This window comes from Thalassophryne amazonica, chromosome 1 (genome assembly GCF_902500255.1).
Source record: "Thalassophryne amazonica chromosome 1, fThaAma1.1, whole genome shotgun sequence".
NCBI classification, from domain to species: Eukaryota; Metazoa; Chordata; class Actinopteri; order Batrachoidiformes; family Batrachoididae; genus Thalassophryne; species Thalassophryne amazonica.
Genome location: NC_047103.1, coordinates 26,670,960 through 26,685,537, shown reverse-complemented (window position 1 = coordinate 26,685,537; position 14,578 = coordinate 26,670,960). Strand labels below are relative to the sequence as shown.

Genomic DNA, 14,578 nt, shown 5'->3' with positions numbered 1-14,578 from the left:
GTATTTTGTGGCTCTGGAAAATTTTATTTGTGGAAGATGGGGGAAAAAATGGCTCTTTTGACAGTAAAGGCTGCAGACCCCTGACCCATTCATAAAATTTTCATCATACTAACCTGAGAAGCAACAGGTAGAATAAAAAAATCTGAGCTATAGAGCTCACGTAGCAAGAACAGACTAGTGGACTAAGTATAAGAGTAAAGGCTATATTTGGGCTGCATAAGACAAGCACACAAGCCAGAATTACAGAAAAGTGAAGTATAAGGTGCACATACATTCACATAAAAGCAGAGATCTTGTAAGAAAATGTGTAGTACTTTACATACATCAACACAAAATGAAAATTTTGCAAATACAATATTGGTTGAATACATGTGCATGATGTGATGACTAATGCTATGCTGAGGCTCGCCGTCAGAGGCTCTGATCTTCCACATTCTTGGGGCCACTGCCTTGGACCAGGAGGACCTACTGGTCCTGACCAGTAGGTTCACAAATATTTCTCGACTGAGGCAGGCACTTTAGGACTGTGAGAGTGTTAATGGAAACTTTCTTTTTTCATTAAACATTTTTGAATTGTATTACAGCACTTGTCATTAGTGTTGAATGACATTAGTCTGCATCGTTTTTTTTTTTTTTGTTTTTTTTTTGTTTTTTTTTTAGTAGTTGCACCCACTTTCAGTATTTTGTCATTTTAAAGTTTGATTTGGCACAAATGACAGCATCTCATAAACATCACTCAACAGATTAAAAATCCTTGCCAGACAGTATCATTAGTCCGCAAACGTTCTTTGCATCATATTTTACACCACATTGAGTTTTCTTTAGATCACAATAAAATAACTAAATTATCTCATTAACCAAACTCATAAATTAATCGTGTGTGCGCACGCGATAGTCTGTGGCTGTCTGACCTCTGTTAGCTCTGAGGGCAGTGAGCTTGGCTTTGGCCGTTAGAACAGGACAACACATTAATCAGCAACAGTTTACTGGACCATCTAATGTAATAAACTGATGTTGAAATGGAAGCGGCCTTTTGAAAGTCTTTGTAGAATTTGTGTGTGTCAGTTCTTAGCTGCTTGCTAAAGGCCTTGTTCTTCCTAGCTGTTTGATTCTCTGTCATTATTTATTGGGTATTATTTTTCTTTTGCTCCCCATTTCCTTTCTTTGCTGTATAGGACAAACTTTCATTATGTTATTTCACTGACGTGAATGAGATCAGCACTGGTCTGATTTGAGATGAGTGCCAGCGCAACGCTGTGAGAAGGCGGAGGGGGATGTGTAAGTACACAACACGGCTGTAGCTCCCTGTCTGCTTACCCAAGGAGAAAATAATGAGCAAGATTAATGAGGAGCGAGTACTGGTTAATGGTTTTGGCATGATATTCAGAATTGATGTTTTCTTTTTTGTTTTTGTTTGTGTGTGTTTTAAATCTATATTTTTGGCAGTGCTATAAAGTGTTAATTATAGCCATGCGTGGTAACTGCACACAAGGTCATTTTTTTTCAGGGTTGTTTCCACCTTTTGTCTGCATATGAAGAAAATAACTGACCTAATATGAAGTTTCTTTGGCCATATGCTGTATGTCCCTTGTTGACATTGAAAGTCAAACTCAGGGTCACAACTGTTTGACCTTGAGCTGTTTTTTTTGCCGGGGTTGTGCGTTCATCAGGTATAAGGTGTGAAATTTTGTACAGAATTTTTTCAAATGTAGTCCACCCAGAATCGTATTGTACATATGTCAGCACTTTATCAGCAAATAAATAATTTGGCATCAGTCAGGGTGGGGCATGTAAGATGCAGGTGTTGTATCCTCTGAGTGGCTGTTGAAGATTTTAATATTTAAAACAGCCATTAATCATTGTTGGCGAGATTTGTGTCCCTGGCCAGCTGCTAGTGCACCACTTTTTTTTTTTTTTCTTTTCTTTTTATTACCAGAATTGGAGCAACTTTAACTTTTGACCCCTGTACAAACTAAAATTGACCTTTGTCACCATTTTTAATGTTTTTACCATACAATGCCAAAACATTTAATCATAGGTAATCCAAACCATATCTTTTTGGAATCTTTATGCTCGGACCAAAGAATGTGGTAGTAGCGTGTTGGCCTCTACATTGGGTAGTGTAAAATAGGTAACTGACATTTTTTGAGGGTGGTAATAAATTATGCAAACTTTCTATAATGATTTGGAATGACAGTCCAGAATGTTTTTAGAACCTTAGACCTCAACAGTTTTTAGATGAACTCGACCCTTTTGTTTCCTGTTAATGACATGATTTTTAAGCGGAAGAAAATGGATGGATGGATTTACTGTCCTAATGTATTTATAAATTTATGTTCTTATCATATACACACTTATTATTATCAGTATTAGCTTATTATTACTTTGATATGCCATTTGATTTTAAATGGACTGCAATGGAAATGAGTGTTTTTATTTTCTTGTCATCCATGTCTTTTTTTTTTTTATTTACATTATATACTTACTTTGGATCTACTAAATAATATCACGGACACACCTTTTAATATATAGATTTTCCACGCCCCCTGAAATGGCGTGTGAGTCCAGAATGCAGTTATCAACATCTGTTGTTCACTGTAGTTTCTCCAAAATATTCATCCTATCAGTGTTGTGTTTTGTTGGCGTTCATCCTTGACCCAAAATACATAAGCAAACATATACAGCAAATGTCAAGCTCTCCCCAGTTTGTCTGCGATTGAAGTTGTACATGCGAACGCACGCACAGCTTTTTGTCTTTTCTGCATTCTGCTGCAAGTAGGTGCTTTTATTTTACACATCCACAAACAGAGACGGTAGTGGAAGCTATCATACAGCACATTTCTCACTAATGGTAATGGCAACATGACTGTTAACAAACTAACTAAACCAATTGAACTACAGAAACACAATAAATCAGTAACACTAACAATGGTTAAAGTAACATGAACCACAATAACATTTAAAACCCTAAACTCCCATGGTGCATTGCAGCACAACATCCATTTTTTTACTGTTGTTAGTTAATATCACTGATATCTCCAGAAATATTACTGCTGTCAACTTTTTCACAGCGTTCATCCTTGACCCAAAATACATAAGCATGCCAAATGGAAAATGTCAGCTCTCCCCAGTTTCTCTGATTGAAGCAATACACACACATGTGCACGTACACACGGAGGCCACTTGGCTATTATAATGTAGATGAATAACAACAGAAATTTTAAATCACACACTCCATTTGCATTTGCATCAGTCATGTTTTTCTTTCAACACTATAGTTTATGAACGTCAGATCTACTTCATTCCAAAATTGATATACATGATTATATACTTTCCCTCACTTTTTTAGCTTTACAGCAGAGCCACGTCTGACACCATGAACTCTGTATATCAGGTGTCACCAACCCTATTCCTGGAGGGCACCTGTCCTACATATTTTCTACCTACTCAAGTCACACCTGATTTTTTTTTTTTTTTTTTAAGCGGTGTTTTCCAGCTCTTCATTGGCTGAGCACACCTGATAGTTAATTGCCTAGGAGTGGAACAGGGTGAGTTAGAAAACATACAGTGCAGGTGACCTCCAGGAACAGGGTTGGTGACCCCTGCTATACATTATATCATTAATGAACAAGGTCAGTAGTCTCTCTCCGACGTATTCCAAAATTTATATGCGCAATCTTGTACTATGTTTCTCTACCCTTTGAGCCTTATAGCATCATGCTTCATCTGTTTGTGCATGCGCCCACCCTTTCTGGATTATGAGTGTGAACTCTACATTAATGCTTTAGTTACTCCCCGTGGGGATTCCTGGCTGCGGCTTGTTTTGTCCTTTGGTGAAGTGTTGTTTGTTTGCTTTTTTTTTTTTTTTTTTTTTACTAGGATTCCTCCAAAAGTTTTCAACTAGTTCTTATGACAAATGGTAGCTAAACTAGCTAATAGCTTTTCAAATAAAGATGAATGTCTGACAGAAAATATATCATTTTATTTCATCAACTGTAAAGGGACCTGCCAAAAAATAGTGTTTGTCCCTCCAATAACATTTCAGAATTCAGTTCAGTGGTCTGATGTAACCCATAAACACCTCGCAGCAGGTGAGTTCTTCTTGATAGGTCTGCGCATAAGTTCCAAGTGGAGTTGTCCACCGCTATGATAACTGGGCCGCTCTGAGCCGAGCAGCATAGTATCTCCCCCAGGACACACTGGGAACATGCTGAGACTTCCTGGTGCAGTTACGGAGCCTCTCGGCTGCTATACATTCAAATACAGACTCGCCGCCAATGAGATCCCCAGTGCTAGCAAATGGGGGCATAATAAGGATCGGATCAGGGTTTGAAATTCATTATGTCCTGTTGTCCTGGGACCATAACAATAGCTCCAGGGACACAACATGGTGTCTGGGATCAGATGGGCAGAGTGTTGATCAAGTATGCTTGTTTCTAGAGCAGAAGGCTCCCAGTTCAAGGCCCCTGCCCACTCTCTGTGTAATGTTGCATCAGGAGGGGCATCCTGTGAAAACATTGACTACGTTACATACAGCCAATAACACTTTCATAACCGGAATATTGGCAATAACCCGGTTGCACACGGCCATGTAAACGCCCGCAAAAACCCGAATATGCTCATATTCCGTTTTTTGAAAACCCGGATAAGACCCCTGGGTTACTCCTTTTCCAGCCCGAATAGCAAGTCATATAAACGCGCATCGGGATATCCCCATAGAAAGGAACATTATTTGTGTTCTGTGCATGTCCTATCCACAAGGAATCTTGGTCTTTTGAGTACAGCAACTACTTGTATGTGGTGCGTACAGCCACCAGACACCACAGAAGCAGATGTAAACAGTGCATTGTGTTCTGCGTCCTTATCAGGCGGGCCGGTCGCGGCACAGGTCGGCATATCACTGCGATTGCTCTGCCTCCGATGTGCTTACCGTCTGCGGCTCGGTAAACACCACAACGGACCACTCACACCGCCCCCCTCTCTTCTGTGCGTACCTGCACCAAATCTGGCAACAGGTCCAGACGCTCGCTGTTTTGATGCGGAGGCAGCCCGCAGGAGAGAAAAATGAGAAAATGTTAATGCCTGTTTGAGAAAAGTGTGTAGTGAGGGGTTTTACACGAAGCAAGATTTGCACGAACGCCAGATCAAATCAAGCACCAGTGGACGACGTGCGTCGCTGTTTAGATGGGGATATTCCAAATGATACCAGTGACCATGTATACAGGAGTAACTGTCTGCTTAAGCATGTAAACGGGTTATTCCTAATGATTCAGAAACCAGAATATTGACCTTAACCCGTATATTAACGGCATGTAAATGGAGTCACTGTCAAATCAACATGATTCTGTATCTGATATGCTGTGGTGACCCAAAGTGAAAGAGAAGCTGAAAGGATCACAACAAAGGTGAATAAAACAGACGACTGCAGTCTGTTCTCCAAAGGAGTATAAATCGCTGCATGTATTGGTGTTTGCAGAGTTCAGCAGCACAGTCTGGACTTCATTTCTCTCTTTTTAGAAACTTGATGTTTAGCTCCTGTTTACCTTTGAACACGCAGCCAAGCTAAACACATTACTTCTTTTGACAGTCATTCTTTGAGAAGGCAGTTTTGTTTCTGTATAATAAAAATTAATGGCCTCCGCGCTTCCATGCTTACTCTGAGTAAGCCACACCAACAATCTGTGTCTGCGGAGCAGAAACCCATTTTTGAGGTGCTCTACACCAACAAGTCACAGTTGTGACATTCCAAAGATGATTAACTAAAGTCTGTGAACTCTGAACCTGTTCAGTCCAGCAGTTGTCTGTCAGATCATTGCTAAAACATGAACTGTTGTTGTCTGGTGTTTGTGGAAACAAGCCATCGGATCCACCTGATTTGTGGTTTCAAACAGGACTAAACTTTCTCAGTATAAACTTGTTTATATTTCCTCACAATGTGCCAAGTTATTCCAAATTAGGTGATTAAACCAGAACAGAACATGCTTCACATCTGTGAAAACACTAAATGCTCTTCTTTTTCCAGAGACTCTGTTGAGACAAATCAACTGAAACAAGCTCCAAATGTGTCAAAAATGATGTTTTTCACGTCGTGTGTCGTTGTGTCCACAGTGTTCACTGCAGAGCAGTACCGGCAACACCAGGAACAGCTGGCGCTCATGCAGAAACAGCAGCTAGAGCAGAGCCAGCAGCAAGCCAACAGCTGTGCTTCTGCAACCAGCATTCAGGTCAGTAAGGCTGCAAACACACCTCAGCAAGCAGAGCTGCCACTTAGATTTACAATACAAGGAGGAATCATCGTGATTGTTCAGTCTGTGATGTAATCCCAGAAGAAATGGGAAGTAATACAGCAGAAACCTCCACAATGCATCTATGAAGAAATCACAAAAATTGTGATCCTGATGTTTCTAATGTTGCAACCAAAACATATAAGCAAATTTTACCCAGAGTCTGACCTGTTTCTTCATCACAGTGATGTTCTGAGTGTTTCTCGTAGTTTGTCAGCTTTCAAAAAGACCATTATGAGCTGAAGGTGTGCAAATTTCACCACTCTCATGCCTCAGATGCACCAGCTATTGCATAAGTGAGCCTGTTCTATCCTGTGATGTTGTCATGACGCAGTTCAGGCTTCATGGTTTCTCTGTGGTGGCTCCCTCCACCCCCCTTGATTTCAAGTTCTTGTTTCTTTTCATTTTGATTCTAGTTTCCTATTTTATGCCGTAGCATTAACTGTGTTTAAGTATGGATGAGTAAAATAGATTGAACACTGGTCCAAAGTTAGACCACTGTGTTTTTAGATGTTAAATACATTCATCCTTACAATTATATTGTACCTATAGTTACACATTCAGTGCCTTTTGTATTATTGGCTCTTATCTCGTATCCCCTGACCCACTCGAGTTTCACCCCTTAAAGTCCTGTTTGTGCTTTGATCTGTAATATGCAAAAATCTTCAACATATAGGGCTGGGCGATATGACTTAAAATTCATATCACAATATAAATTGAATCCCTTCATGGTAACGGTATACGAGGGTAGGCTGAAAAGTTCTAAGGCTCCCCATGAAGGAGTAATGCATTAACTGCATTATAGTGAGCCTTAGAACTTTTCAGCCTACCCACGTGTATGTCACGATATAAACATAAGTGTAAAAGTTATAATGGAAGTGTTTCTGAATGGGTCATATAGTTCCTTTGCGAAGCTAAGTTGATTAAAATAAACAGAAAAAAAAAAACTCTCTGACTTAGACATGTATTTTTGTGCATTGGAATAATCTCATTTCACCATTCCTGCTTCTCTCCAGCCGGAGGCGGTGTTAGTTTGTCTGCCTTTGGTGGTGTTTTGTCCAGAAAGACCTCAGGGTTGATGTTCCTGATTGGCTCATGTCATGGGGTTCCACCAATGATGAAGCAGAAGGCCTGGGTTTTCTCTCTGCTGTTCTGCCCCAAGACGGAGCTCTCAGCTCAGTTGATGTCTGATTTGACATTGCTTGCTCACAGATCTCTGATCTCTAAGTTTTTAAGTCAACAGTCTGCTGTTGTGTCTGCCCAACATGCACGACTTTGCGTGATCTCTGTGCATAATGTAGCAGAATGTAGAACAAATATTTGCTCGTTTGTGCTTGAATGTCACTGGAATGTTGATGAATTGTTTGAAGTGGCACATTTTGCTGTGAACAGGTTCAGCTGCGTGTGCATGTGTAGCAGGTCACAATCCTGCAGTAAGGCAGAGAACATTTAATCATCAGACATTTTAACCCCTCTTTGATAGTCAGTCTGTGGCTGTTTTAACATTTTCTTTGGACCCCGCAAGTTTGGATCATATATATATAGATATATATATATATATATATATATATATATATATATATATATATATATATATATATATATAATTTTTTTTTTTTTATAAAGAACACTTTCACACTGATTTTCTCCTGTAACATCAGTCCCCTCTCAGTGACCGACAGGCTTTAAATATATTTAATATAAATAATTACCTTTGAGACAAGATTCCAAATGTGTTCTCCACCACATGACGAGCACAAGACTTAAAAAAAAATTTCTCTGTGATTCTGGGAGCAGTGAGAGAATTGTTTCATCCTCCAAGTTCTGAGAGCAAATGCATCATCAGCTACGAAATGATTTTATATAGCATGTTGTCAAGCGGGTCCAAAGCGGGAGGCATTGGTACGACCAATTGCGCAGCAGTGCACCGATCAAATTTGTGCAAGTGTCAAGGTGGCTGACCTTACCTGGAATAGGGATTGCGATTAAATTGGTCAATTTCCATAATAAGTTTGTACAGTTTCCTCAGTGTGGGTATCTGTGCTTTGCTTTGTTCAGTGCTGCTGCTTCAGCAGAGAGCCGCAGTGCACACTTTAAAAGTGCATTAAACACTGTTCTTTGGTTTAAATAGTCTTTTACTCCCACAGATCATCAGCAGTGCATGTCAGTCTCGCTCTGTTTAATAAGCTCATTGCTGACACAGCAATACAGCAAGCGTTTATCAGTCACTGTCAGTGTTTCAGCAGATTTAGTCTTAAAAACATATTCCCCTCCCCTCCTCCTTCACTTCAAATACACACCAAGTCTGTTTCAGGTAGGTGACGCATCTTAAATACCCCTCTTACCAGCCAGTCAGGTAGCACATAAATTAATGTTTTTCTCCTCATGTCTGTTTTTCTCCTGGTAACAGACAGTTCAGGTGCATAAGTAAAAGGGTGGTTAGGAGAAAAGCCCCCTAGTTAAAGTGTCCACTTTTAATAGGGCAGTGCAGTCTCCTTTGGGGGCGGGCGCTAAAGGGGTAAATCAAATCAAATCAATTTTATTTATATAGCGCCAAATCACAACAGTCGCCCCAAGGTGCTTTATATTGTAAGGCAAAAGCCATACAATAATTACAGAAAAACCCCAACTGTCAAAACGACCCCCTATGGTAACATATGATGTAATTTCTGTACTTCCACGGTACAAACCGCGGCTTTTTCATTGGGGTTTTGGGCAAATTACATGCAAACAAAGTGAAAATACAAAGAAAAAGTGACGATGTGGTGGGAAAGTGGACACGTGCTGCGGTTTGTTTATGATCGGGAACACAAACGTGTCAAGGCGGTTTTGCAGGCGAGAGAACGGAGCTACTCTGGTTAGCTGTGTAGGCTAAAGCTTACCGACACGACGTCTCCCACCTCCTCGTCTTTTCTTCTCCACCGGTAACCCAAAAAAAACTAAAAACTTTTCGCAACTGTTTTGATAATTGCTGCCAAAAACAAAACCGTACACCATTTATCCGTGTGAAGTGTTTATATACTGTGTATATATTAAATGGAGGTCCCTGTAAGTGGTCAAATCCCGCGATATTATGGAGGGTTCAAACGAGACTACTGTCTCCTGTAGACATTTTTTGCGAAGAATAATAATGTTTTATAACATCTAAAACATTGTTCAATCAATATTATTTGAATGTCCTAGTTTTACGACGAGGGCGTTTCTGTGGTAACTACATTACAACTGGAGTACATTTTGTAATGGTCAGGTTTTCCTGACTTTGTAATTTTGTTACCATAGAATTATGCACAATAATCATAATAAGTGGAACTGACTAGCCATATTAAAAAAAACAAACCAGTTTACTTAAAGTTTTTCAATAAAATGAATACATAAAATTGGGCCTTTATGGATCAGCTTGGATTGAAGGTGGGTTTTGTTTCTAAGTGCATGGCCAAGCTGTTAAACTGTCATGCATATACTTTAGCTTGCAGTTGTTTTCTGTGCAAGTGTAATATCATCTAGAAAAAATTTAAATATGTGATGGTGACTCCATCTGCAGATGATATTCAATGACTTGGACCAGGGTAAAAAAAAAAAAAAATTGATTGGGATTTCGCTGTTGAAAATCTCTTTTCACAAAGGTGCCACTGCAGTACTTTTACAGGGAATCAATCAGATGAAGCAAAACTTGTCTTGTCTCCATTCAGCTGATTTGTAACACACAATCTATCAAATAAAAGCTTGGACAGACGCTGTATTCTTGTTGTTTGCTTTTATTACCATACACGTGAATTATTTAGTGTTTTGTGTATATTTATACATGCTTGTACAGAGAGAGTACAGTTCAAAACCGGAGTCAAATCCCTTGTTTTCTTTGAAGATACTTGGAGAATAAAGGCTGTTCTGATTCTGATTCTAAGCATGCCGTTAGTTGCCGTTAGTTGGTTAATTGTTGTCAATCAAATAATTTGTGATCATAGTCGGAGCTTGAATTTAATTTTTAGCTTACAAGATTGGCTAATGTGTATTCATTATTGAAACAGAATTTCTTTTTGCACAGTTAAATGTATATATTGTTATTCTTTCCCAAAAACACCAGGGAGAGTTTCTCTTTACCACTGGTGCATATGTGCTCACTCAGGGGGTTGGTGAGGTTAGACCTTACCCATGTGAAGCTCCTTGGGATGACTGTGATTTGGCACTATATAAATAAATTTAGTTGAATTTATTTAATAAAATATTTATTCACTTTTTATACCTGGTGGACTCCAATCAAGGCTCACGGGCAGGCTGGAGCCTATCCCAGCAGTCACAGGGTGAGAAATTATTTTAATTATCCTAAAGTTCAAGTAATGAGCCCTCTGGTATCTTCAGGCTTCAGTCACTGTACTCCTCTAACTGGCAGCATTCTCAAATTACATAAATCATGATTATGATAAATTTGTGATTATGATCATATAGAAATCGATCTGTACTTGTATTTACTTTTGTTTATTTTGTTCTTTTCTTGCTTGCCATATCACTGAGCCCCATTTCAAATTATTGACTGGTAACTTATCAAATCTTGAGGTGAGGTTGATGAAGATTCACGCCCCTGTTACGTCCTGCCAGAGCTAAATCAAACTGTAAATGACTCACAGTTTTCCCAACATGACAGTGCTTTCACTGCCTGAAGGTCACTTCACCCATCCTTAGGAAATGGGACACATCCTCCTTCCCGTGAGCCGCATTAATGCTTTTGGCTCGGTTCCTGTTTGCATCAGAACTGCTGAACTCAGTGGTTTCTGCACTTTGATAGCAGAGTGGCAAAGCTTTTGTCATAGGCTCATAATTTGTGTCTCTGGTCTGCATGTAGACAGTTGTGTCCAAAACATTGGATCAGGCCAGCGCCCAGTTTGCTGGCTTCAGCCCTCGTCACCACAGACCAACTGCTGGCCTTTAAGTCCAAAGAGGAGCTGGTGCTTCCCAGTGGAGTCAACGGGGTCCTGGCAGGTGCAGGTGGGTTTGTAATGTGCTTATGTACCAGCATCAAGTTGAGCTACCTGTCTACCATATCACGATTGAGAGATGGGATCTGTGGTTTTTGTAATATGGGCCCTAATCCAAACTACTCTGAATAAGTTGCAGAATTCTATGGCTGTGAATGGAGAAACTGTACATAGTGCTGTAAACGGCTGTAAATCTTAGTTTAGTGCAGTGTTTTTGTTAAACCCCTTGAATTGAAGCTAACATTCAACACAAGAAGCACATTTTGACTTTCATTTTACTTCCATAGTGGTAGAGTGGAAAAAAATGGTCCCACTGTCCAAATACTTATGGATACTACTGCATTTCCATTATCAAAGCTTCATGAGGGAAAGAACTGAGTTTAATTTATGCTGTTTCAGCAACACAATGTATAAAATGTGCGTGATGCAGAAATTTTCAGTTCACCTATCAGTTTTTGTAATAGAGTGGTGATCCTGACCTGTTGAGTGGGGGTAGTCACTTAATAGTCAGAGGTAAAATGAAAACATTTGGGGATAATTTCCATTACATACATTACACAGCTCCAAAACAAGATGGCAGATCTAATGATATTAAAAGCAGGTGAATTTACACAAGTATACTCAAAGAATTGTGGCACTTTGTGCTAAAAATATTCTTTGGGAGGGCTGCATACATACAGAAAAAAAAATCGACATTGAATTGCTCTATGCCCCCTCCCACCAATGGGGGGGGGGAGATCCCAAGCAATTTATTTTATTTTTGTTTTGCTTATTTTCCACTTAGATTTATTTCATACAATCCTTGTGTAACTGCCGGGCCGCTGTAATTGGGACATGACTGTCGAATTCCAAATTCTTGAAATGTGTAGCGCATTGAGTTTCCTGTTGTATTTAATGTCTTCTCTCATTCACAGGTGTCTTTAAAGGCTTGCATCTCTCCAGCACCTCTCCAGTCCTTCACCAGACGCACCAGTCTGCACACAGTACCAACCACCCCGACGTTTCCTCCAGCCTTCCTCCAACTCAGTCACTCCTTCCCCTGCCCCCACTAATGCCATCCCCCACCTCCCTTACCTCCACCCCCAGCGCTCATGCGGCAGCAAGCGCTGGGGATTCTGGGGTGCAGCGCTGCCAATGCCACCCCCGCCACCACTCAGGTCCTCATCGGGTAACAACATTTGTCTGAGCGTGGCCGTCAGCCGCTAGCCTAGCTGGACGCCACATCCCCCCGAACTCTCGGCACCGTACCACCCACTGCCTTAAAATTGTCCGCCGCCACCAATCTCCAGATGCCGAAAGTGTCTGGAGCATCGTCCATGGACATGGGCTCAAGGTGAGACTGTGCCGACCAATGAAAGTCACTGGTTATCTACGTGCAACAGTTATCAAAAAGTCATAGTACAGTGTAAATCTGACGGTACTCACCTCATGCTTAAAATGGTCAAAGCATATGTCTAGGAAATAAATTTATGGCTGGATAGAAAGCTGAAAGGTTGAAGTTTTTATACCACTGTCAATATTGGCCCTGCATTTTGTCAGTCTAGCATAAAGTCGCTGCACCTGTTTGACACTCTTGGTCTGGTGCCAAAACTCAATTTTTTTTCACTGTAGTATGGTTAATCTTGGCATTTTCCTGAGTCTTGCTTGGCATCAACATAAACTTCAGGGTCTCTGCAAGTAAAAAAGAAACATAAGTGGTTCGTTTGTAGCATTTAAGGGTCAAACCAAGTGTTTTAATGTATATTTTTTGGGACCACCTATATATGTTGTTGGAGTGGGGTTTTTTGTTGTTGATGCTTGTGTGGTGGTTGGGGTTAGCATTGGCTGTAACACTCTGGTCTCCCACAGGGATAATCGCGAAGAAGACAAGCCAGCACTGAACAGTATAGCAGACAACACAGTGGCCATGGAGGTGACGTAGTAGCGGCGCATCGAGGGGTCCAGGCTTCAGGTGCTGTGCATCGTAGCATCGGGAATGCAAAAGGGACAGCAGGACTCTTGACACAGCGACAAAGCGAGCAGCGCGCCCACAGAAACTGTGGGCGCAATTCTCATCTCTCATACTTTTTAAAGTTTTTGTTAACGTTAAAAACTAAAACAAACAAAAAAAAAGTAAAAAGATTTGACACCTGTAAATGACTATGGCAAAATTAGTATATGTACAGTGACTACATATTTGTAATATCCCCTTGTATATATTACTTGAACACAGAACTGTCCATTTGTGATGTTTTGCACTTGGGAGTTAAAGGATTAAAAAAAAGAATAAGCCAAGTAACTTATGGTGTGAGAGATGTGGAAGTTGTATAGAGAAGTTTTATCATGTGCATGGTGCGGAGCCTGCTGTTTTGTCTCTTCCCCCCCAAACACACACTCACCACCACCACCCTTTTTTTTATTTTTTAACTATTTATTGTGCTGTGTTTACGGTTCGTCTTTGGGTTTAATTTTTTTTTTTTTTTTTTTTTTTTTTACACACTGTACCCTCGTTGGTTTCTGTGCTGTAGTAAATGTTAGGTAGCTACGAACTCTTGGGTATTTTTGTATACTGTGTTTTTTTGTTTTTTTTCCCTCTTTCTCCCCCCGTGCACACTTTTGTTTTGGCTCCTTGTGCCGTTCTCTGTGGATCATGTGACAAACGCACGGAGCGAAGATGCCAGGAGGAAGAGGACGATGAAGAGGTGGCAGTCTGTCTGGTGGATCTTCCATCAGTGTCGTCCCAAACGCGAGTAACAAAACAGGGATGAAGTCTCTTCCCAGAAGCCTCTGCTGCTTCTGATTAAAGCACTATATTTTGATGTTTGTTTTTGTTTTGTTTTCCATTTAATATCAATGCTGCTTTTGTATTTTTTTTTTTTTAAGGGATTGTCCATTTTCATGCAAACTGAGTCCTTTTTTATTTTAATCTAACATTTTTTGTAAAACAGATTATTTTTATATTTTCTTGTGGTGAACTTGATTGTAAGCTTGTTGTCTCTTGAAAGACTTCATTGTTTTGTTAATTTACTTGTTCATGCATAGGTGATAAGGGAGGGAGGGAAATGGGCAGTAACAGCTGTACACGTTTCATCATTCCAGTTCTTAATAAGAATAAGAAGTTTTCTTTGCTCAGTTCCCTTTGTTTTTTTTTGTTTTTTTTTTTTTTTTTTCTTCTTCTTCTTTGAAAAAAGAATCTCCAGATGGCTGCAAGGCCAAAAACCACAAGTATTGGGTGCCTTCCTTTGGGGAATTATATGTACTCTCTTCTGTGAAGAGTTAGGCACAAAGGCAGCATTACGGAGTAGTGCTTCTCGTCTTTGTCAGAATCTAAATGCCCAGTCCAAT

At 40.1% G+C, this 14,578-nt stretch overlaps 1 protein-coding gene across 1 annotated transcript in view; it reads left to right on the top strand.

Moving 5' to 3' along the window:
- Positions 1–14,578, top strand: part of LOC117509398 (enhancer of polycomb homolog 1-like) — a 105,183-nt gene that overhangs the window by 67,757 nt on the left and 22,848 nt on the right. Inside the window, 6 exon segments of the mRNA XM_034169420.1 lie at positions 6,109–6,224; positions 11,122–11,166; positions 11,168–11,264; positions 12,169–12,200; positions 12,203–12,448; positions 12,544–12,587. Of these exon segments, the coding sequence (XP_034025311.1) occupies positions 6,109–6,224; positions 11,122–11,166; positions 11,168–11,264; positions 12,169–12,200; positions 12,203–12,448; positions 12,544–12,587 (580 nt within the window).